Source organism: Pantherophis guttatus, chromosome 6, assembly GCF_059756535.1.
Source record: "Pantherophis guttatus breed Tessera chromosome 6, ASM5975653v1, whole genome shotgun sequence".
Classification (NCBI taxonomy): domain Eukaryota; kingdom Metazoa; phylum Chordata; class Lepidosauria; order Squamata; family Colubridae; genus Pantherophis; species Pantherophis guttatus.
Window position 1 is genome coordinate 85735018 of NC_142068.1, and position 23844 is coordinate 85758861.

A 23844-nucleotide genomic window follows, 5' to 3' on the forward strand; every position below is an offset into this window, starting at 1 on the left:
TTTTTTTTTTTTCCCCCTTCTCCTTTCGAGAACGCCCAACGGGGAGCATCGCTGCGCCTGAAGGGGGACCGAGCTTGCCGCCTTTCCGGACGGGTGGTGGCGGTGGTTGTTTGCGGAGAGGCGCGCTTTTGCAACAGGCAGGCAGGCAGCCGGTTGGTTGGTCAGCTCCGCCTCGGAGCCAAAAAAAAAACCCCACACCATGATCGGTGTGAACAGCATCAACAGCAGCGGCAGCGCCGGGCGCCTCCGGACGCGCTCCATGTGCTCGGTGCGTTACGGGCGCAACTGCCGGGGCATGGAGACCTTCTGCTACGGCTGGCCACAGCGCTCTCGGACCCTCAAGCCCGTCCTCTACACCGACCTAGTAGTCAACCGCTTGCAGAGCCGCCGGAAGAAAAAACCGGTAAGGATGTAATGAAGGGCGAGGCTGGGGTGCCGCAAGTTTCCCAGGCGGCGCTCTGACTGACGTTACCACCTTCTTCTCCTGAGGAGAAAAAGGGGGTCTTATTATAAGGGGGGTCGAGAGTTTGCGGTTAGGTAGGTAGGCCGCTCTTGGGCTGGCTTTATTTATGAGGAGAATGAGCTTCCTCACCGCTTGGCAATTCGAAGATTACGAATGTTTCCTGAGGAGAAAAACCGGGGTCTTATTATAAGGGGGGGCGAGAGTTTGCGGTTAGGTAGGCCGCTCTTGGGTTGGGTTTATTCATGAGGAGAATCTTCCTCACCGCTTGGCAATTCGAAGATTACAAATGTTTCCTGAGGAGAAAAAGGGGTATTAAAAGGGGGGCGAGAGTTTGCGGTTAGGTAGGCCGCTCTTGGGTTGGGATTTTATGAGGAGAATGATCTTCCTCACCGCTTGGCAATTAAAAGATTACAATTGTTTCCTGAGGAGAAAAAGGGGGTCTTATTATAAAGGGGACGAGAGTTTGCCGTTAGGTAGGTAGGTAGGTCGCTCGCTCGCTCGCTCTTGGGCTGGCTTTATTCATGAGGAGAATCTTCCTCACCGCTTGGCAATCCGAAGACTTTTCTCTCCTGACGAGATTGGGCTCGGCTGCGCTTTGGAGGGCAGATATAAGGCGCCAGGTTTTCAGAGTGGTCCCCCCCCCATCACCACCACCAAAGGAGAGATTCTCCCGAATTGTAAATCCTCCCCACCCCTCACCCCCCACCGCAACAAACCCGGGCTTCAAGATGCGAAGAAATGTGGTGGTTATATTATTGGCACGGGCTCTTTTTGGTGCATGGAATGAATGCACACGGCCCGAATTTGCGCATGAATTAACCGCGGGGCCTATGTGTGCACAAAATGACGGGGGGTGGGGGTGGGGATGGCGTTGTATGTGTCAAGACACTCCCTCGATGGTGGTCGGTGGTCTTAAAGAGGGTGGTGGGTGACTCTCCGTGTACGTGTCCTGCAGCCGGATAGAGAGAGCCCTGTAGGTCTCTGCCTCAAGGTTCATCTCAAGGAGTCATTTGTTCTTGAGTTCACTTGATTCAGAGCACATCATAAATAGATGGCAGCACCTATAATAGAACAATTAGAACTGGAGAAAAAACAATGGCTCCCAACCTGCTTTCCATTGAGGACCTGTATATTGCACCATTCAAAAAAGAGGGCTGTGAAAATATCTACAGACCCCTCACATCCTGGACATAAATTGTTTCAACTCCTACTATAGGGCACTGCACACCAGGACAACTAGACGCAAGGACAGTCTCCCCCCCCCTCCCCATATCATCACTGCTAAACAAATAATTCCCTCATCACTGTCAAACTATTCACTAAGTCTGCATTACTATTAATCTTCTCATCATTCCTATCACCCATCTCCTCCCACTTATGACTATATCCATGTTGTTTGTATCTTTACAACTTATGTTGTTTTTATTGTTTCCTAGTATGATTTTATTGCTTATTAGTACCCTATGACTATCACTAAGTGATGTATCTTATGATTCTTGACGAATATATTTTATTTTTTCTTTACATACACTGAGACCATATGCACCAAAGACAAATTCCTTGTGTGTCCAATCACACTTGGCTAATAAAGTACTCTATTCTATTCCATTCCATTCCATTTCCATTCCCATTCCCACTCCCATTCCCACTCCCATTCCCAAATAAATTAAGCAGGCCAGACCTCATTAATAGATACATCCCAGGGCTAGAATAGGAAGCTGGGGGGTGGGGATCTTGAAAGAAAGCAGTGACAATCACTTGAAGTATTCTCCTCTCTTGCTGGGCTTTTTAAAATTTGAATTTGTATATATTAGTTTTTTTTTATTATTATTAAGCGCTGTAAGCTATGCAAAGACATTTTATTTTAAAAAAAAATATTTATATGATCACTTCCCTGGGCCATGCAATTGCATTAGTTTGTATAATCTATTGTACATTTCTCTTCATATAGATCATGACAGATCAATCCCAAATCAAGTTTAAAAACATATTGAAAGAAATCTACACATTTTCCTTAAAAGGAAATTCTAGCATTCTAAATTGGTTAAAAAAGAACTTTTTTTTTTGAAAAAAAAACTGCAACGCACATGTATGCTACACAGTGTAATACACATGTACCACACATATGCATACACAATATCCTCATCCTTTTGTTCTACACAATTCTGGTAATTTGAAGGAGTGATGGCTGACCTGAATAGATTTCAGTTGCACACCTCTGGGCAGATGCAAAAGAGGGACAAGTGTCACAACTGAACATATAAAGCTATTCTGTGTATATTTTGTATTGTGAGAGGGCACAAGAACAAATTAAGGCATTTGCTAGTTTTCTTTCTTTCATGGTAACTAATTCCTGGGGACCATAATGCTTTCTTAAGAAAAAAGAATGTGAGCAGTGTATTCTCTCTCTGTCTGGGACTGCATAAACATTTGGATGTGGAAGTATTAAACATCTAATGCTGCTGTTCATCTCCACTCGTTTTCTGAGTTGGTATGGAATTGCTGGTTGAACCCAGTGGAACCAACTTCTGCATATTCGTGTCAGGTCATTCAAAATGAGAGCACATAGTTGGAATAGTTAGGCAGCAGTGGCAGGTGCTCCTCCAAGAGAGTTATCGCCCAAAATGGGGGACGGGAACTATCTCTCAAGACAATGGAGTCTCCAGGGGAGAAAGCAGATGATTCGTCAGGCAAGAATAATAAATATTTGCCCAATTTCATTTGCCAGTTGGAGAAAAACCTAAGGAATTAAATGACTCATTAATTAGAATTCTTTTTTTTTATTAGAATTCTTTTATTGGCCAAGTGTGATTGGACACACAAGGAATTTGTCTTTGGTGCATATGCTCTGAGTGTACATAAAAAGAAAAGATACATTCATCAAGAATCATAAGGTACAACACTTAATGATAGTCATAGGATATAAATAAGCAGTCAAATCATACTAGGAAACAATCAATATAAATCGTAAGGATACAAGCAACAAAGTTACAGTCATACAGTCATAAGTGGAAGGAGATGGGTGATAGGAATGATGAGAATATTAATAGTAATGCAGACTTAGTAACTAGTTTGACAGTGTTGAGAGAATTATTTGTTTAGCAGAGTGATGGCATTTGGGAAAAAAACTGTTCTAGTGTCTAGTTAAATTTAATAAATAAATAAATAATTGTTCTGGTGCGCAGTGCTCTATAGCGTTGTTTTGAGGTTAGGCGTTGAAACAATTTATGTCCAGGATGCAAGGGGTCTGTAAATATTTTCACAGCCCTCTTTGACTGGTGCAGTATACAGGTCCTCAAAGGAAGGCAGGTTGGTAGTAATTGTTTTTTCTGCAGTTCTAATTATCCTCTGAAGTCTGTGTCTGTCTTGTTGGGTTGCAGAACCAAATCAGATAGTTATAGAGGTGTTTTAAAACTAAGGAATTAAAAATCAAGTGTACAGGTAAGATAAATCAAATGTACAGGTACAGATTAGGTGAAACTGGATTACTGGAATCTATCTCCAGTGCCTCATTGGAGATTCAGAATTCCAGGTAGTCTAAGTAGATCTTGTGGAATTCACACTTAGACAGCTTCGCATAGAGTTGGGCTTCCTGGAGTTTCCTGAGTACGCCTTCAGGTGTTCTTCAGAGGTCTCAATATATATTAATATATCATTCAAATACACCAAGACTCCCTTGTACAGGTGCTTGTGCAGGAATTCATTTATCAGTTGCATAAATATGGCAACCTGAATGACATTACTTGGAACTGATAGTAGCCTAGGGGACAATTAAATGCTGTTTTCCACTCGTCTCCTTCCTTAATCCTCACTCGGTAATATGTCTCCCTCGAGTCCAGCTTCGTGAAGATTTTTCCTTTTGCCAAATAATCTAGCATGTCCCTCATAAGTGGGAGAGGGTACATGTTTTCCACACACATGCAGTTCAGCCCCCTACAGTCGATGCACAGTCTAAGAGATCCGTCCTTCTTTTCTTTGAAAAGCATTGGGGCCGTCATTCTCAGTTTCGCTGACTGGATGAACCCACTCACTAATCTATAAACACTTGGAGCTTGTACATCTCTCTAGAGTAATTTTTTGGCTTAGGCAATTTAGCTCCTGGCATGATCTCTATCGTACAATCGGTGGGTTGGTGAGATGGGAGCATATCTGATTCCTTTTTGCTAAAAACCTCAGCTAGGTCGCGATACTCTGCTGGAATTAGCGACTCTAACCCACTGCCTCCTCTTAATGTAGTTGTGGTTTCAGCATTCACTTTCCTAGCCAAAGGCGTATAGGTGGCTCTCCTTCACATCTGCCACTTTTCTGTATCCCAGTTTACAGGGCGGTTGCACTTTTCCCACCACCATGTGCTCAGTCATCCCGGGGACTACAGTAAACCTAACAGTCTTTATGTGAATCCCTGCTTTGAGCTGAACCAAACCCATTGCCACAGTCGCTGCCCATCACCGCTGCCACCTATCACTGCCTCTGCATGCCCTGTTTTCGGCCTCCACACATCCCGTTTTGGCCTCTGTGTGCCCCATTTTCAGCCCATTCCAGGCTGCGGGAATCGCCACCACTGCCACCTATCCCCACCCCCTGGAATTGGCCCAAAATGGGGCACGTGGAAAATCTGACTTCGTTAGCCTGCTGTATGGCTCTGAAGTCTTAACTGTTCCTCCAGGTTTTTCAGCCAAGCAGTTAGGAGCGCTGGTGATGTGGTTTTGTTTTGGGGGTTATTGTTAATTCGGGCATTGTGAACTTGTACTTTTGTGAAGGTTTTAAATTTTGTACATTGCCCAGAATCACTGTTGTGATATGGGCAGCTCTGTAAATTGTTTAAATAAATAAACAACCAATTTGGGAGGTTAGTAGACTTTTTTTGTGCAGTTGCTTGGCCACTATGAGAACAAATTCACAAATTGCCCTTTTTCTTTCTTTTTCTCTTTCCCCTTGTATATCACCCCCACTTTTCTCCACTCTCCTTCCTTCCCTTAATTTCCTATTCTTCTCTTTTTGGTATTTTATATAATAAAATAAAATCTTAATAATGTAAATTGTGTAAATAAATAAACAACCAATCTGGGGGATTAGTAGACCTTTTTGTGCAATTGGTTGGCCACTATGAGAACAAATTCACAATCTGTTGACGTTCTTATGTTCTAACAGGTAGAAGGTATCTACCACTTAAGTATCTTTATTGACAGTTCTTAAAGTTGGCATTGAACTTCCTTTATATTTAATTTAAGTCCCATCTTTTCAATGTGCTTCTTGACTTTTATTACTAGAGCTTGCAGATCCTTTGCATTTTCATCTATCAAAGCAGTATCTTAAAACCACATTCCTCTTCTTCCAGTCCAACTTCCCTCAATATATGTTCAGCAGATAGGTTGAATAAATGAGTGGAGGGGATACATACTTGTCTCAATCCTTTGGCAGTCTGCATCGTATTTTGTCCATACTATGGCTTCCCTATAGGTTTTGCATGAGGAGTACAGAATGTTCAGGAATTCCCATTGTACTAACTGCATTTCACAACTGTGTGGAATAAAGTTACTCATAAACTCAAGGAATGGCAACTATATGGGGACAAGGGTTTCCTCATTTTGAATGGAATACTTTTATACTGCTTTCATATAGAAGGCTGTTAGATGTAAGTTTATATCATCTAATGTGTTCGCTAATCAGACTAATTTTCTGTTGGACCATTGACATGTGTTTTTGAAATGTGGTACTCATAGTGTCATATAATTGAAAGAAACCTAAGGGGTCATCAAGTCCAATCCCCTGCACATTGCAGGATTCACTATACCATCTCCAATAGCTCCTTACCCAGTCTGTCTTTGAAAACCTCTTGTAAAGGGGGAAAACCATTCTATGCAATAACTTTTCCCACCAATTGACAATTCTTACTTTCAAGAAATTCTTCTCAATGTCTAATCTGTACCTACCTTCCTTGAGGTTCCATCCAATTAATTTTAGTCTTATTTTCTTTTAAAAGCCTTTGAGGATCCCAGCTGAGCCGCACGATCATCAGAGGCTTTTTTTTTTTTTTACTTTTAAAAGCATTTTTTCGGCCGAAGAGGTTGTAGAAAAAATGCTTTTAAAAGTAAAAAAAAAAGCCTCTGATGATTGTGCGGCTCAGCTGGGCAGGGGGTGGGGGCAGGGATTTTTGCTACCGGTTCTCCGAACCACCCGCCTCCATCGCTACCGGATCGGGCGATCCAGTCCAAACCAGGAGCATTTCACCCCTGCCCCCATCCCATGAAGCCCCAAATGCTTGGGAAGCCAAAACCTCTTTCAACCATCAAGCTCAGGCATTCAGGGCTTTATTAGGGGTGGGGGAGGGGTCATACCCTTGGAGTCTTCCAGGCATTCGGACTCTTTGGGCAGCTGTTTTGTACCCTGTTGTGAAGGCTTCCTGAGTGTTTGGCCCTGGGGTGCGTGTGTGGCTACTTCATGCACCCCCGTGGAAGCTTCCTGTTTTGTGCTTCCTGGGCGTGTGCCTCCCAGCACCTTCCCTGGCCTCTGAAGCATCTCACATTCTACTTAATGCCCCACACAGTCATTTAATGCCCATACCTGGGAAAGCCATGAGGCAGTTGTAAAGTTCAGTCAGATCATGTGGTGATTGTTTAATGATCATAAAAAGTTATGGCCAAACTTTGGGGCTCAATTGTGGTCATAAATTGAAGGCTACCTATATTTACAAATAGTGGCAATGTTTGCTAATCTATTTCTATATGAGTCATGGTGGTGCAGTGGTTAACAGTGCAGTACTGCAGACTACTTCTGCTGACTGCCAGCTGCCTGCAGTTTGACAGTTCAAATCTCACCAGGCTCAAGGTTGACTCAGCCTTCCATCCTTCCGAAGTGAGTAAAATGAGGACCCAAATTTTGGGGGGCAATATGCTGACTCTGTAAACTGCTTAGAGAAGACTGTAAAGCACTGTAAAGTTGTATATAACTATTGCTTCTATTGCTATTTCTCTAAGAAATTCATCTTTGTCTTTATATGAATAATCTAATGGTTGATATTATTTCATTATTAGTCTGCTTATTGGAGAAAATGCTCATGAGTTGCCATTGACAATAAAGCCTATTTTGGATTAAAGCCAATTGATTTTTTTTTAAAAAACCCACTGCTAAACAAACCAAAGTTCAATCTGTAATCTGAATCAAAGATATACTAAATAGAGGGATGCCATACTTGGGCAAAAATTTGTAAAACTCTAGAGATAAGATCTCTAGTCTCACAGTAGACTCATCTAAATATTGTGATCTTCTCACTTTTATTCTGCTGTGACTATAATCTGCCTGCCTGCTGATGCAAGCCGGATGTTTTGGCTGTCTTTGAAAACTGAAGGTGTCAAGGGATTCCTTTAAATTTTTTGAAAAAAAATCTACAAAATATTTTCCAATCTGTTTTAGCCCCATATTGCCTGGTCCAGTTAGACATCTGATCAATAACTATCCAGAAACAAAACAAGATGTTCCTTGATGATTCACTCCCTTGAAGGCAGAAAGTCTTCAGTCTTTTTGTTTTACTTTGATACTAGGGGTATGTGAAACTGAAACAGAGATTACAAAGCCCCAGTTCAGGAACTAGAGAATTATTGATGTCATCATCTTAGAAATGTTAAGGAAGACAGATATCCTCTTCTTATTGCTTGTTTTATAACAGATCATTTTTTATTTGTTTTCAACCAATTTCTGATGGGCAAAAATCTTTTCTTCCAGTAGTCGCACAGTTGCTGACCCTGGCTGCTCAGCCAATAATCCTGAGTCCTGTAGCCCATTTTTCACCAGATGTCCAAGAACTCCCAACACCTAGCATGGCCTTTGTGGCTCGAGCAATGACCGATTTGGTATGGGATTCTTATGTCTCCCCATACAGGTAGTCCTAGAGTTACAAATGTAATAGAGCCTTACAATTACATTCGTAACCCGAAGATTCGTAGGGTTCAATCACGTAACTAAAACGTAATCACTCCCTGCTTTTACCCACACATTTGCTAATCGAATGTATGGTTCATTAAGTGCACTTGAGGTATCTCAGGGTGGGGAAGGGCATGGGGGGGGGCTAGTGCTTCGGACCACCCGAGGCCTCCCTCGACCCATTGAGATACCTCATGCTTCCTGCCCCCCCACATCCTGCCCGACTGGGTCACTTACCTTAGGTAGATCTTGATGATCAACAAAACTATTTCCTCTCCAGCCTCTCTGCCATGGCTTTGTCTTGAGCAAAGGCTTGCTGAGGCCTACAGGGATGAGAGATTGCATCTGTATAGGCTCGAGCCATTTTTGCAAAAAGCCTTTTCTGGTGAGAGCGGAAGCCAGGGTGGTTGCATGCATCCCTCCGGGCCTCCGTTTTTGCTGGCAAAGTGCTTGAGTCCTTTGCTGGTGAAAAATGGAGACCTGGAGGGATGCACATACCCATCCTGGCCTTTGTTTTCTCTGGCAAAGGGTTTTTGCAAATACAGCAAAAGGCTTTGCAAATGGAGGGAAGGCTTTGGTGCTTCAGGGCTTCCCTCCATTTGCAAAGCCTTTTGCTGTGGAACTTGTCCAGGCCTCCATTTGCAGAGAACAGAGGCCTAAAGTACTGTGAAATCAGGTGAGATCAGTAGCTCAAAATCTCATGCTACTGATCTTGTGTGATCTTGCGGTACTTTAGGCCTCCATTCTCTGCAAACGCACTGAAGGCATGAAGCACCAAACAGACCAAGAAACTGAAGGCTCCCTACATCTTTGCAAGGTGAGTATCCACAGGCCTAGTGCCAGTAGAGACCCGGTTTGAGTGTGTGTGTATAATAGGCAGTGTGAATGTTGCAGAACTTCTGTGGTCATTCGTGTGAACGACTGCTGCGGTGCTGCAACATTTGTAATTTCAGGACTGTGTCGTAAGTACTTGGGGGGTGTTAGGTTATAACTTCAAATGGTCAGTAAGTGAACTGTCATAACTGGGGAATTAACTGTATTGTTTATGAGAGAGATACTCTTTATTTGACTCCTCTGTTAAGTCCTATCCAGTATGGTTGAACCTCTGGAATAGCTCTCACCTTCCTCAGAGCTCTCATGCTCCATAGCCATGCCAAGGCACTGCCTCACTGTAGGCTATTACTATTATAGCAATGGCCCTTAGACTTATATACCACTTATGGTGCTTTACAGCACTCTCTAAGCGGTTTACAGAGTCAGCATATTGCCCCCAACAATCTGGGTCCTTATTTTACTGACCTCAGAAGGATGGAAGTCTGAGTCAATCTTTGGGTTTGCTGCACAGCCAGGAGGATTAGACATTTTTATCCGCCTATTGAGTCCTTCTCAAGGACCTGGGATAGTGTTGTGGCCCGCCAGCGGCCTATGTGGATTGTTGCTGATCCCGACGAGAAGGAGGCTGGTGTGCTGCGCCAGCAGCCTGTGCAGCCGGCGTTTGAGTCAGACAGCGAGGAGGCTGAAGAAGATGTGCTAGAGGCAGGGATTCAGTCAGGGCCTTCAGAACCTCCAGAGGCTCCCTTAAGTGAAGAGGATGAAGAGGAGGAGCCTCTTCTCAATGCATGGGCATGCAGAGCTGCCAAAAGGCAGAAGTGGTTCCTTAGGAGGAGGTCTCCTTGAAAGTAAGGCTTGGGGCTAATTGGCCACACCCTTAGCCTATTTAAGAAAGAACGCAGCTTGTAACAAGCTGCAGGAAACAACTTTAGTTCGCTAATCATCGCGTTGGGATATCTCTGCAACCTTGCTTCTGGGCTTTCTGCCAACTCCAGTAAGACTCTGACTATCTTATCTGTGGAATTCTGGTTGGCTGTTAAGAACACTTATTAACAGTCGGCATTTGCTAAAACTGCGTTATTTGAGTAAACGAAGTTTTGTTCAGAGTTTGTGTGTGCTGTGTTCTTTGGGATCCGTAGCTGGGGCAGAACAGTTAGGCAGATGTTTTTTGATGGTGTTAAAGGTATCATTGTAGGATATAAGTTGCTCTAAGTAATGTTGCCTAACTCGTGATTTTGTCAATGCTGATGGTATTCAAGTGATGTTGCAATTGTTTTCAACTGCATCCAAATTGCCTATTACTGTGGTACTATCTCTGCTTTCTTTGGTGACAGTCATTTTACTTCTATTTGCAAGTGTTTGTATTTTGTGGTTTTCTACAGTTCTTTTTTTTTGGGACGTGGTGGCTCAGTGGCTAAGATGCTGAGCTTGTCAATCGAAAGGTCGGCAGTTCAGCGGTTCAAATCCCTAGTGCCGCGTAACGGGGTGAGTTCCCGTTACTTGTCCCAGCTTCTGCTAACCTAGCAGTTCGAAAGTAAAAAATGCAAGTAGAAAAATAGGGACCGCCTTTGGTGGGAAGATAACAGCGTTCCGTGCGCCTTTGGTATTTAGCCATGGAGACGTCTTCGGACAGCGCTGGCTCTTTGGCTTTGAAACGGAGATGAGCACCGTCCCCTAGAGTCGGGAACAACTAGCACAGTGGTCCCCAACCCCCGGTCCGCGGACCGATGCCGGGCCGTGGAGTACCTGGCACCGGGCCGCGCAGCGGCCGGGGGACATGAACGCTGCAGCGCAAAGGCTCCTGGGCCGTGCGCAATGGGCCGTGCGCAAAAGCTCCTGGGCCGTGCCCCCACCCCTGCGTGCGCTCAGCGGGCCGCGGCGATAAAAAGGTTGGGGACCACTGAACTAGCACATATGTGCAAGGGGAACCTTTACCTTACAGTTCTTTTTCTTCTCTTCTGTTGTCTCCAATCATTGCAACATCAACTATTCAGACTTTTTTGTCTTTCTTATAAACAATTGTTAAGTCTGGGGTGTTAACATTAATCCAGAAATCAGATCTCAGCTATGAGGCAATACCTCCCCCCCCCTCTACTCAGGATTTAGCCACATTGAAGGAGTTTCTGGACAATTGGCTAAAGAAATATTTTATTAGTCTTTAAATTGCAAGTATCTATATCTAAATTTTTCATCTCTGCGGAGATAATTCTTTTAGAACAGTGCATGACTATAGACTCCTGAATAATGTACAGGTAGTCCTCAAACTACACCCAATTATTCAACAACCACTTATTATGATGGCATTGAATGAATGGTAGCCACGATTGGTCCTTGGAGTTTTCACTATCTGGCATCCATGCAGTCATGTGATTGCAATCTGGGCCAACTGATTCACACTTACGACCAGTTGCAGCTCCCTGCAATCAAATGCCATTTGCAATCTTCTCTTCTGGCTTCCCCAGAGAGTATATGGTAAAGCTGACAGAGAAAGTTGCAAGTCAGCACACCCTCCCCTAGCCTCTCTGCACTCTTGCTGGTCACCCTCATACCTGACATGTAGTGCCTCTCACACAGCCTCAGATGGCTAATCCGTGCTGCACCTCTCACGCACCTTCCCCAACCCAAGCCTCTTGTGCACCTCTCACATCCTCGTGCTTCTCACACATTCCCTTGCACCCTTGTACACTCTCCCCAACTCTGCCACATACACTCTTGCTCTCTCTGGTACCACCTTACTTGTCTGCTGGCCTGGGACTGGCAACTTCATGCTGGTTTCCCCACTGAATTTGGTTGTTCAGTCCAGTGGAAGTATGCACAGATCACTAGAATTTTGATCAACTGCAGAAAGCACAACCCCTCATGGCTCATCAATTTAGGTGGGTACAATTTTCCCTTGTTTCAACTTTTATGTCACTTGTATTCTTAGTTCAGAGAACAAACTCACAGAAACATGATTGAGAGATACTGTATTTTTCGGAGTATAAGACACACCTTTTTCACCCCCTAAAAGGGGGTGAAAATTTGGGTGCGTCTTATACACTGAATGTAGCCCTGCCCACACACTGGTCCCCACCCTTTGGCCTCTGCCTCCCAGCAATTTACCTCCTTGCAGCAAGCAACAAGAAAAAACAGTCCATTTCAGCTTCAGCACATCCTAATTAGCACAAGTTGTCCCTTGGATCAGCTTCCCGACTCTCAGCTGTTTCAGGCTGCAGGGATTCCCATTGCCTATTGCTGCACAGACCACTTTTGGGGGGAGGGGCGAGTGCGCCTTATAGTCTGAAAAATTCGGTAATTTAAATTCTAGCATTATAGGAACATGGAGAAAAAAATAACATTTACTATAGCCTTTATACTGCAAATGCTGTAGTTATATAATCTTAATAAATAAATAATAATGTTTCTTTTACGTCTGCAGGCTGTATATAGCTCTATCAAGAATGAAAAGCTACAGTGGGCCATGTGAGTACCCCTTTTAATGTCTATAGTAAAATGATATTCCTAAGAATAATTTCGTAATTTTGTCCTTTATTTTTTATTTTTACCTGTTTATTTTTCACATAAATCCAAGATATGTCTCACAATGAAAAAAAAGGTGCTGCTGTCTGCTTTAACATCTTGGTTTAGACATCTGCTCCAGTTCGTTGTAATCGTCAAATGGATCATTGTCAAATATAGGGGGGGAGGGGAGGAAGAGCCATCTTTTTAGTGGATATAGCTGTCTTCCTTAAAGAAAACTAAAATAAACTTGAATTGAATAATCATGAAATATTTTTTGAATACAGGTAGTCCTTGGCTTACAACTGATCACTTAGTGACCAGCAAAGTTACAACAGACCCCCTAAAAGGTATTTTCAACCCAGTCCTGAAGTTGTGTCTGCTGCAGCACCCGTGCAGTCATTCACCCTTATGACCGATTGCAGAGATGCTACAGAACATATGCCCTCACCTATCACCCCATGCCTATCTTGCCCCTCCAGATCCCCATGGGCACTTGGCCTGCTTTGCCACTCCGCTAGATTCTATGCACTATAGAAAAATAGGAAGGAAAGCATAGCAAAAGTTACTATTGGTATTCCTCAACTTACTACCACAATTGAATCCAAAATGTCCATTGCTAACAGTTGTTAAGTGAGTTTTGCTCTATTTTACAGTCTTTCTTGCCCCAGTTGTTAAGTTAGTAATATGGTTGTTAAGTAAATATGGCTTCCCCACACTAACTTTCCTTGTCAGAAAGTCATAAAAGGTGATCCCGTGACCCTGGGACACTGCAACTGTCATAAATATATACCAGTTGCCAAGTGCCCAAATTTTTATTATTTGACCTTGTGGATATTGCAACAGTTGTAAGTGTGAAAAATGATCAAAATGATCATTTTTCACACTTTCTTCTGTGCTGTTATAACTTCAAATGGTCATAAACAAATGTTGAAAATTGAAGACTACCTATATTGTATGTGAATGAGGCCAGTGAGGAATGAGTCACCTAAGGCTGTGATGGCGAATCTATGGCACGCGTGCCACAGGTGGCACACAGAGTCATCTCTGCGGGCACGTGGGCCCATTGCCCTAGGTCAGCTCCACCACGCATGCATGCGGGCCTCCCACCAGCCAGTTGATTTTCAGGTCTCTGCTGTGCATGTGGGAGACGCGCGCATGCATGTGGGGGGGCTCACACACATGCATGGAGGGGCGGGAGAGCGCGGGGGATGACGCGCATATGTGCAGGGGTTGGAGCGTGGGGATCGCACGCACATGCGCAGAGGGGCAGGGCGCATGTGGGGAACATTGCATTATGGGTGTGGGCACACGCACTTTCAGCACCCGAAGAAAAAAAGGTTAGCCATCACTGGCCTAAGGGAAGAGACTTTGTCAAGATTTCAGTATGAGATAGACAAAAATAGAAGCTGAGAAGGTTTAATGAAGATCTGCGTTAATAATGACACTTTATGTATAGTATATGTAAATTTTCTTTTTTGGGTTTAAGAATAGTTTTCAAATATTGTTTCTCTTTGTAGCTGGGAAGTTCTCCAAGATCAGTGTAGGAAGTAATAATTTCCTTGTGTATTTTTCTGGAGGTGTGAAAATTACTGAAGTAGAGAATGTTCAAAAAGACAGATTTGGATGGAAATATGCAATTATATTAAACTTTATGGTACTAAGCCAAAGAAATGTTCACAACACTAGATATGTAATATAGTTACTGCAAACAATCAGACTATAACTATAAAAAAGTCTGAAAGAGAAGCATACCTCAGCAGTACACAGAAACTATATTCAGCTCAACTACTTCTTGACAACTACTTCTTGGTGCCCAGTTTGGACATTGTGCTTCCTTTACTCCTCTTTGAAAGGATCCAGTCTAAATTCCTAAAAAAAAAATCCAGGTAGTCCCTTGCATTCCAAATTGCAGTATTAGGGAGGGGAACAGAGCTGATTACCGTTCAAAAAGGTGCATGAATTTGCATCTTAGCATACTGGTTGAAGCTGCTGGGTTTTTTTTCTTCCCCATAAGCTTGAGTTCTTCTTTTTTTTTTTTTTAGTGGGGATAGTTATGAATCAGAATGGACCAGCACAATTTAATAGAAATTCCCAGCTTAGCTTTTCTACAGAGGTGTTGTTAATTATGAGTGTGCACTTCATTCATTTAAACTATTATTAACTAGAAGTCCAACAGAACCAGACTGCTTTACTCAATAAAGTTTTTTTCTGAGCAGTCAAGCTCCCATTTTTAATCACTGAGATGTTCACATCAACTAACTGTCTCCAGATTCCAAAGAGTACTAGTTTAAATATGCTCTCCCCATAGCAGTTTTGGAGGGCAGACTTTAAAAAGTTCTCTTTGAGTTAAGACTGTCCTGTCTCTGCAAGAGGCTATTGAAATGATACCATGTCCCATTATTACTCTACCCTATATGAGGGTACAGTAATTTTCCTGGGCTCCAAGATCACCGCAGATGGGGGACTACAGTCAAGAAATTAAAAGACCCTTGCTCCTGGGGAGGAAAACTATGGCAAATCTAGACAGCATACTAAAAAGCATAGATATCACCCTGCCAACAAAAGTGAGTATAGTCAAGGCTATGGTTTTCCCAGTTGCAATGTATGGTTGTGAAAGTTGGACCATAAGAAAGGCTGAGCGCCAAAGAATTGAGGCCTTTGAACTGTGGTGCTGGAGAAGATTCCTGCGAGTTCCTTGGACTGCAAGGCGATCAAACCAGTCAGTCCTAGAGGAGATCAACCATGACTGCTCTTTAGAAGGCCAGATCCTGAAGATGAAACTCAAATACTTTGACCACTTAATGAGAAGGAAAGACTCACTGGAGAAGAGCCTAATGCTGGGAACGATTGAGGGCAAAAGAAGAAAGGGACGACAGAGAATGAGGTGGCTGGATGGAGTCACTAAAGCAGTCGGCGCAAGCTTAAATGGACTCTGGGGGATGGTAGAGGACAGGAAGGCCTGGAGGAACGTTGTCCATGGGGTCGCGATGGGTTGGACATGACTTTGTGACTAACAACAACAAATATGAGGTACGGTAATAATGGGACATGGCTGTCATTTCAATAGCCTCTTGCAGGGACAGTCTTAACTCATATGAGGAGCCTAGGAATTGTGATCTGCCTCATAACTTCTTACCTGGTAGAATACCCAGGAAATTCTGATCATTTTTATGTGTAGTTCCTCTTATCAGATCAGTATGACTTAGTTTCCCTGAATATAGCTGAATTCCGTTACACTGTTAAACATATTCTAACTGCTTACCTAAGAATCTGCCATCAATTGGAACATTCTTATCTTGTTTTGTGTTTCTGTACTTACTTTTATTTTTAGCACATTTCATTTGAACTCTGATCTGCGACTATATTAAATTCTATCAGTGAACTCAATAAGAGTAGAAGACTATCAGCACAGGTAGTCCTTGCGGCTATTCAAAGTTACAGTAGATCCCTCAAATGGTATTTATGACCTGGTTCCAAAGTTAGGATGCCACCCCATTACATGACCAAATTTAAGGTTTCCTGGCCCATTTATAGCCATGTGCAGTATCCCACAGTCATATGACTGCAATTTACATTTTTGTTGAAAACCAGCAAAAATGCCCTATAGCAAGCAATGGGTTTACAGAAGGCCACAGGATTCATTTAATGACAGCTGTGTTCTGTCCCCACTACACGTTAGTCTGTGTGCAGCTCGACATGCAGCTAAACCCACATATCCTCCAATAAAACAGACCATGTGTGTAGATCTGAATGCTTTATTGAAAGAACAGGATATGGTAAAACGGGGGAAAATAGGAATACATACAATGAGAACCAAATACAAGATTGGCAGTATTGGTTTACTGCTGAACATAACAATTAATAAATACAAGCAATCTGAATCTCGCCAGTGATGCTCTGTGTGTGGGATGTGGGTTTGTCTTTGTATGACCATGTGCCACAAATTAAAATGGTTTATTCAGTGTGCTTCCGCCTTCTCCAAATGCTAAAGGAAATGGAGTCTGGCTTCCCAGTGTGCACTTGTTTTGAGAGTGCAGGCTGATGGGTAATGGGGTGGGGTCAGCTTCAAACAATATACTTGGTATTTGCATCTCCGGCCATTAGATGGGGCTAGAGAGCAACAACAGTATATAATGATCATATGTTGGGGCATATTTGTCTCTCCTGCCACTAGATGGGGCTAATGAGCAACAACAGTATATAAAAGTTATATGCTGGAGCATGACAGGCTGCAAAAAAGGTGGCAAAATTGGGTTTGATCATACAATGACCTGCTTTATCATCATCATGATTAACAATTATAAATATGAGGCTCCATTATGGTCCTAAAACTACCAGTAATATCTCACATTCACTCTCATTCATTCAGATCTTACATATCCAAAACTTTTCCTTTGCTGGTCAGGCCATAAAAGGATGTGAGAAGTCACTTAAGTACTCTTTGAGATGAACCTTGAGGGGGTGAAAGAGGGGGCTTTGGAATTCTCTTCCCTCAGTAGTCTTTCTAATCAGTATTGGATTACTCAGATGAATTGCTGGGTTACTTCAGTATCACAGGACTTATCATGATCATCAAAACCTGGTGAATTTTTTTCCCTATGGCTATTCCATGATGATAGGGAGCGCAAGAACTTCAGAATGAAGTTCAGTAGGAATAAGGAATAAAAATTATACAAACTACAAAAATGTAAAAGAAAAAAGATTCCTCCTTCATCCCAACAAAAATGCACAATTCTAAATTTATTGCCGTATCTTAAATTGTAATCTTAAATTGTAATCTAACCCTGTATCTAATTTCTCAACTAAAAACACAATCCAAAATAGTTATCATTCATTCCTTGTCAGCAAAGGTCCAGTAAATAATTAGTAATTAGTAATAATCATTAGTAAATAATCATTAATAATTAGCCAAATTTTTGTCACTTCTCAAAAAGCCCTTAGAACCCATTTCTTTTATACACCCAGTAAAAAATAATAATCCAACTCTCTTTTACAATTTAATAGTTCTATATTTTCTGTGGACATTAAAGCACCATCCTGTTTCATTTGAAAGTCCAATATATCCTTTTCTACATCCCTCTCCTTCCTTGTTATATACCATATTAATTTATTTTATTTATTAATTTCTGACTTATCCAGAATATCTTGTTCTTCTTCCATTGCATCCTTAACTGTTTATCAATCATTTCTGAGAGTTTCAAAGAACATTTGTCAAAAATCTTCATAGACTTTACTTGGCATTCTGTGAAAAAAAATGCATTGTTAAGAGTATTTTTTCCATTCTTTGTTATCGTCTACCTCCCTCTAGTGTCCAACTCTAGTATCTAACTTTTAAAATCCTATTATCTTGTTCCAAAAGTGCTTTTCAAAAGGCAACTGGACTTTCTTGGTGGTTTTTTCCCTGAAAACATTCTAAGTTTTCAGAATTATTCTAAATTCTGAGAAATAGAAAACTAGTTCTGAGAAGAACTGAAGAAGCTTCTTCGATGAGAAATGAAATATTTTCTGGAAAAAACCCTCAAGAAAGTCTTTTGAAAAACACCTTTGAAACAACCATGACCTGGATGATTGAGAATCTCCATAGACATCCCATTATCTTGCTTTATTTAGCAAAGGGGTAAGTACCAGTGCCACTTTCTCATGAGAAAAAATATTTCAAAAAATTCAAGATATGATTCCAAGTCCATCTGTCATCCATCCCACTTAAATTAGTTGGGGTCTTCAGCTCTCTCAAAATCATCCCAATCAAATAGGTTCATAACCAAGCTAGCTGACAACTTTGTTGTCCAAAAGGTAGCGAAGGGAACTAGAGGGACAGCCATACTGGACTTAATTATTACAAACAGAGAAGAATTGATAGAGTTGAAACCGCAGGAACCTTGGGTGAGAGTGACCATGTCATACTAGAATTCAACATAACGCAAACACAAGCAATAGAACACCAGAGTCCTAGACTTAAAAGAGCTGATTTTAACAAGCTCAGAGAGAACTTGGGAATTTGGGAAAGATTTCTTGGATGAAAATTGCCTGTTACTAGAATGTTGCTGTAGAAGCTTAATAAAGACAACTGGTTACTTTCTACCCGCTTTGATCCCCTTGTTCGCCCAAATATAACACTCCCGCATTTCAATCTCTTCCCTCCCCGTTACTAATGTCAGGGTGGCAAGATGCAAAGCGAAGTGAGCAGAATGGCAGCCATGACAACTTAATCCATTGTAAAACTTTTCAAAATCCATATTCTATGTACTCTTTTTCTGTATAATCCAAAAAATAATATTTTCTAAAATTATATTTTAAAATCCTGTCTCTGAGGAGAAGCAATTAACCCAGTGAAGGTAGTATAATGTATCTTTCCGAAAGTCTTAATCCTTCTAAAGCCACAAGGAAAAAAAATCCACAAATCCAAAGTAATTAAGAATTGAGGCTCGGTCAAACCTAATGTCCTTAAAAAGGGCTGCAAGCAGAGATAGTTCCTCCCTCAACTCCTAACTCCTCAGCCCCTATGAAATGATTATTCCTACAATTTACTCACAAGGAGAAGGTGAAAGGAATCACATGGACTATCTCAAAGTTTTCTAATTATCCAGAGAGAATGGGCCCTACATCCCATGCCACTTTGTCACAACACTATCCCACTGCAAAAGGAATATCCAACTCACTATTGCTGTCAACGAGAAGTGTTGAGAGAATATTTTTCAAGAATTTAATATTCCATCTTAACCTGACTTGGAAATTTGCACAACATAATATATTCGTCTACATGCATACTTTTCAAGTTTTTCTTCTCAAGGACAACTGTTTAAGTCCTGCTGTTGTCATATAGCAATACTTAGTAGCAGTACATAAGGTCCTCAAATATCTGTTATTTGTTTTTTGTGGTCAAATGCTGCTTATCCGCTGACAGTCTTATATGATTGTGTTAATATTATTTTTTGGTATTCTCATCTAGTTCCTGCCCTGATTAATTTGCATTTACTGGAGGTTGTAATTGAGGAGTTATAATAGGGTGAGATACTGAGGTTGGAACTCTTCCTGAAGATTTTTATTCTTTAAAGACCCTGGCAATTAGTGTTTTGTCAAAAGGCAAATAGGAAGAAATTAAGTTAACCCCTGGAAGCCCTTGGTTAATACTCAGGAGAGTAATTTAGTTTGTTTCTAAAAGTTACACCAACTATTTGTTCATCACGGTTCATCACCGGAGGCTTTTAAGGAGAGACTGGATAGCTAGTTGTCTGAAATGGTATAGGGCAGGGGTGTCAAACTCAAGGCCTGCGGGCTTGATCCAGTCCGTGAGGTGGTTAGATCCGGCCTGCAGGGCTGTTCTGGAAACAGCGAAGGACCAGCCTGCAGCGCCTCAGCCTGGCCCAGGCTGACCAGGCGCTGATTTGAGTGGTCGAGCTGGCCATGCCCACTCTGGCTGCGCTCACCCAGTCCCCCATAGTCAACCACAAGCCTGATGCAGCCCTCAATGAAATCAAGTTTGATGCCTCTGGTATAGGGTCTCCTTCATTAGCAGTGGGTTAGACTGGAAGACCTTTAAGATCCTTTCCAATACTATTTGTATCCGGTATTCTATTTATTCATCAATATTTATTTGATGCCCAGCTCCATGGGATGGTTTACAACAGTAAAATGTAAAATTATTTTTTTAAAAACCATAAATATAACAGTAGTAAAAATAAGAAATAAAAAACAGTGAAAGTACAGCAATATGAATTAAAAGATGAAGGGGAGGAAGCAGGAAGCATGGGGAAGGGGGTTTCTATTAGTCTAATAAGACACCTCCAGTGTGGTATTCCCACCCAGGCCAATTGGCAGAGCCAGGTCTCCAGGCTTTTACAGAAAGATAGGAAGGTGGGAACAGAACTTACCCGGGGGGTGGGGGGGTGGGCAGGATGTTTCAAAGGACTGGTGCTACATCAGAGAAAGCTGGAGTTCCTTGACTGACGGATCCATAGCAGCTGCTGGAAACTATCTTGAGCAATTGCATTCATTAGTGGTTTAGCTGTTACGCATATGGTTGTCAGAATTTTTCTCAGGTCATCCAGTCTTTTCAATGTCAGCTTGATCTACAAATACCCTCTTCTATCAGCTTGACTTCGATTTTTTCCTCTCTAGTCAGCTAAGCTTTAGAAAGATCTGTTTGTCTATCTTCCAAGGCTTCCATATCTCCACTGATTGGACTACTTTCTGTGGTGACTTAGTCATGTTGCCTATTGTAGAATTTCTCTTTAGAGAAATTTAACTTTTTAGTAAAGCCAACACAGTTCTAGGCTGCATGAACAGAGGGATAGAATCAAGATCATGTGAAGTGTTAATACCACTTTATAATGCCTTGGTAAGGCCACATTTGGAATACTGCAGTCAGTTTTGGTTGCCACGATGTAAAAAAGATGTTAAGACTCTAGAAAGAGTGCAGAGAAAAGCAACAAAGGTGATTAAGGGACTGGAGGCTAAAACATATAAAGAACGGTTGCTGGAATTGGGTATGTCTAGTATATCTCATTTTTTTCTATGTGTTTCACTTTTCTTCTTTATACTATAACTGCTATTTTAATAGCAAATCCTTCATAAAAGTTATTGCATTACATTCTTGATTAAATTATCTTTCCATTGATATATAATTGTATGGTACTACTCCAAAAAAAAGTGGTGTTATTAGCTAGTTTTAGAAAATACACTTTTCCCAAAAGGTTTCCACAATTTTGGTCACTACTGTACAAGGTCCCTTCCAACTCTGTTAATCTAATCTACCGTAATCTTACTTGTGATTTATAAAATTTGCCAAATTTTAATTATATAGGAGTCATGAGTCCCAGATTTTCTTGTTGAGGCAGCACGGTGGCTCAGTTTTTAAGATGCTGGTCTTTGTCGGCTGGAAAGCCGAAAGGTCAGGTTCGAGACTTGAGCGCCACGCTATGGGGTGAGTTCCCATCTTTGCCTCAGTTCCTGCCAAGCTAGCAGTTCAAAAGCATGCAAAATGAATAGATAAATAGGTACCACTTCAGAGGAAGGTAACAGCATTCTGTGACTTCATGCTCCATGACATCATGCCCAGCCACATGACCACGGAAATGTCTTCAGACAGTGCTGGCTCAATGGCAGAAACAGAAATAAGCACTGCCCCCTTATAGTCTGCAACAACTAGTGAAATAAAACCTGCAGGGATTGTAAAACCATTTGAAGTACCTTGCTTTTAAAAAAATGCTCAGTTAAACATTACAGAAATAAAGAGCTTTAGTAGTACACAGATGATAGTAGGTAGCTGGTGTGTTTTGTAATCTATTAAGGAAACTACAAGTACAGTATGTGTCCATGAAGTAGCAGAACTCAGCTTGAGGGAGACATTACTTTTTGTGTGAGTGATATGCAGTACTTCACTTCATATTCATAAGAGCATTATTAGCTCAACTGTATATTTTAAATGTACTAATAGGATTTCAAGTGATATTGAGGTTGAGGAGCTTCTCCCCTTAGCATTAGAATTGAGCAAGTATAATAAATTTATTCTTTAAAATGAAACAAATTTCCTCTTTTACTCACTATATAATTAAAGTCTAGAAGGTTAGTTTGTAATTTTTCTTCTATTTAACAGTAAAAGACCCATCATTTCATAATATTTTAATCCTTTTAAAAGAAAGCTGGCCCGGAATAGAAAGTATGGATCCTTCCATCCTTTCTGTTGATGTTACATTAAAGAATGATCATGGTATGATGCCTAAATGATTCCTAGTACTACAAAAGTAATAATCAAGGTAATATTGAGTGGCGCAGTGGTTAGAATGCAGTACTGCAGGCTACTTCTACTGATCACCGGCTGCCAGCAGTTTGGCAGATAGAATCTCACCAGGCTCAAGGTTGACTCAGCCTTTCATCCTTCCAAATTGGGTAAAATGAGGACCCAGATTTTGGGAGCAATATGCAAACTCTGTAAACTCCTTAGAGAGAGCTGTAAAACACTGTAAAGCAGTATATAAGTCTAAGTGCTATTGCTATTTCCTCTTGTTGTTTAAAAATAAGTATCTGTGCATAACCTCTACAGAATGAAGTCCAGACAAGATTGCAGTATTCTCAGGTGCCTATTCTGCTTTCTGTACTGAATAAATCAATTGCCTGTTTTGTTCAGGGCATTTTTCTATATAATACCGTTAGCAATCTCCCCTATTACTGAGAAAATTGGAGATGATCTGGGCCTTTGGAATCCTTAAAAGACTGTCCCTTTAAAGACACGGCACTAAACAGGTTTTTAGATATGTGCTTCTCAATCTCAAATACGTCAAAGCCTTGGCTATATATTAATGAATAGGATATACCGTATGTCAAATAATTGGAGGAGGTTGAATCTCTGATGCTTCTTTGCCCCTCTAGAGATGAAGAAGAGCTGCGAAAGTCGCTTTCGGAATTGGCAGACCCCAACTCAAAGTCTATCAAATGCATCAGCAGCTGCAGCAACCCCTTCCTGGACTTCTCACAGGATCCCAGCATTGCCATGTACAAGTATGGTTTCCTGGTGCGCAAGAGCCATGCTGAACCAGATTGCAAAAAGAGTACGTGTGAGAGTAGTGGAATGTTTGTGAGTGAGAGAGAAACAGCAGGGCATGGGAGGGTGCTCTCTGAGGCTCCAAGAAGGATAATAATTCCTCTTATGCTATGCCATTATGCAACTTGGGATGTAAGGAAGGGGAGAGACTTATTTTACAAGGGTCCACTTTTAATCCTGTAGTTGCTTTACGACAGGATTCCTTTTCCTTCTTCCTTTTTCACCCCCCATGGTGGTTCGGGACCTAAGGTCTCCTGGCCTCCACTAACCTCCTTTTTCTTTAATTGCAAATCGTGATGCAAGAAAAGAACACCAGCCCTTTCTCAATGAACAGGATTCTATGTAAGGTGAAGATGCAGGCAGCATCCACAGACAGGGGAAAGAGAAGGGGAGGGGGGAGAGAGAGAGAGAGAGAGAGAGAGAGAGAGAGCAAGCTATAAAGATAGAAGAGGAGAGAGAGAGAGAGAGAGACAAAAAAATATACGTTTATCAGACCCCCATTCAGTGGTGAAATCCAATTTTTTTTACTACCGGTTCTGTGGTAGTACTGGTTCTACTACAAAATATCCATTCCCTCCCCACTCCAGGG

General features: G+C 41.7%; 1 protein-coding gene across 1 annotated transcript in view; it reads left to right on the top strand.

Annotated features, from left to right (window-relative positions):
* Positions 1-23844, top strand: part of PSD (pleckstrin and Sec7 domain containing) — a 74914-nt gene that overhangs the window by 36713 nt on the left and 14357 nt on the right. The window contains exons 10-11 of the mRNA XM_034424930.2: positions 12633-12676; positions 23084-23262. Of these exons, the coding sequence (XP_034280821.2) occupies positions 12633-12676; positions 23084-23262 (223 nt within the window). The remainder of the gene's footprint in view (positions 1-12632; positions 12677-23083; positions 23263-23844) is intronic.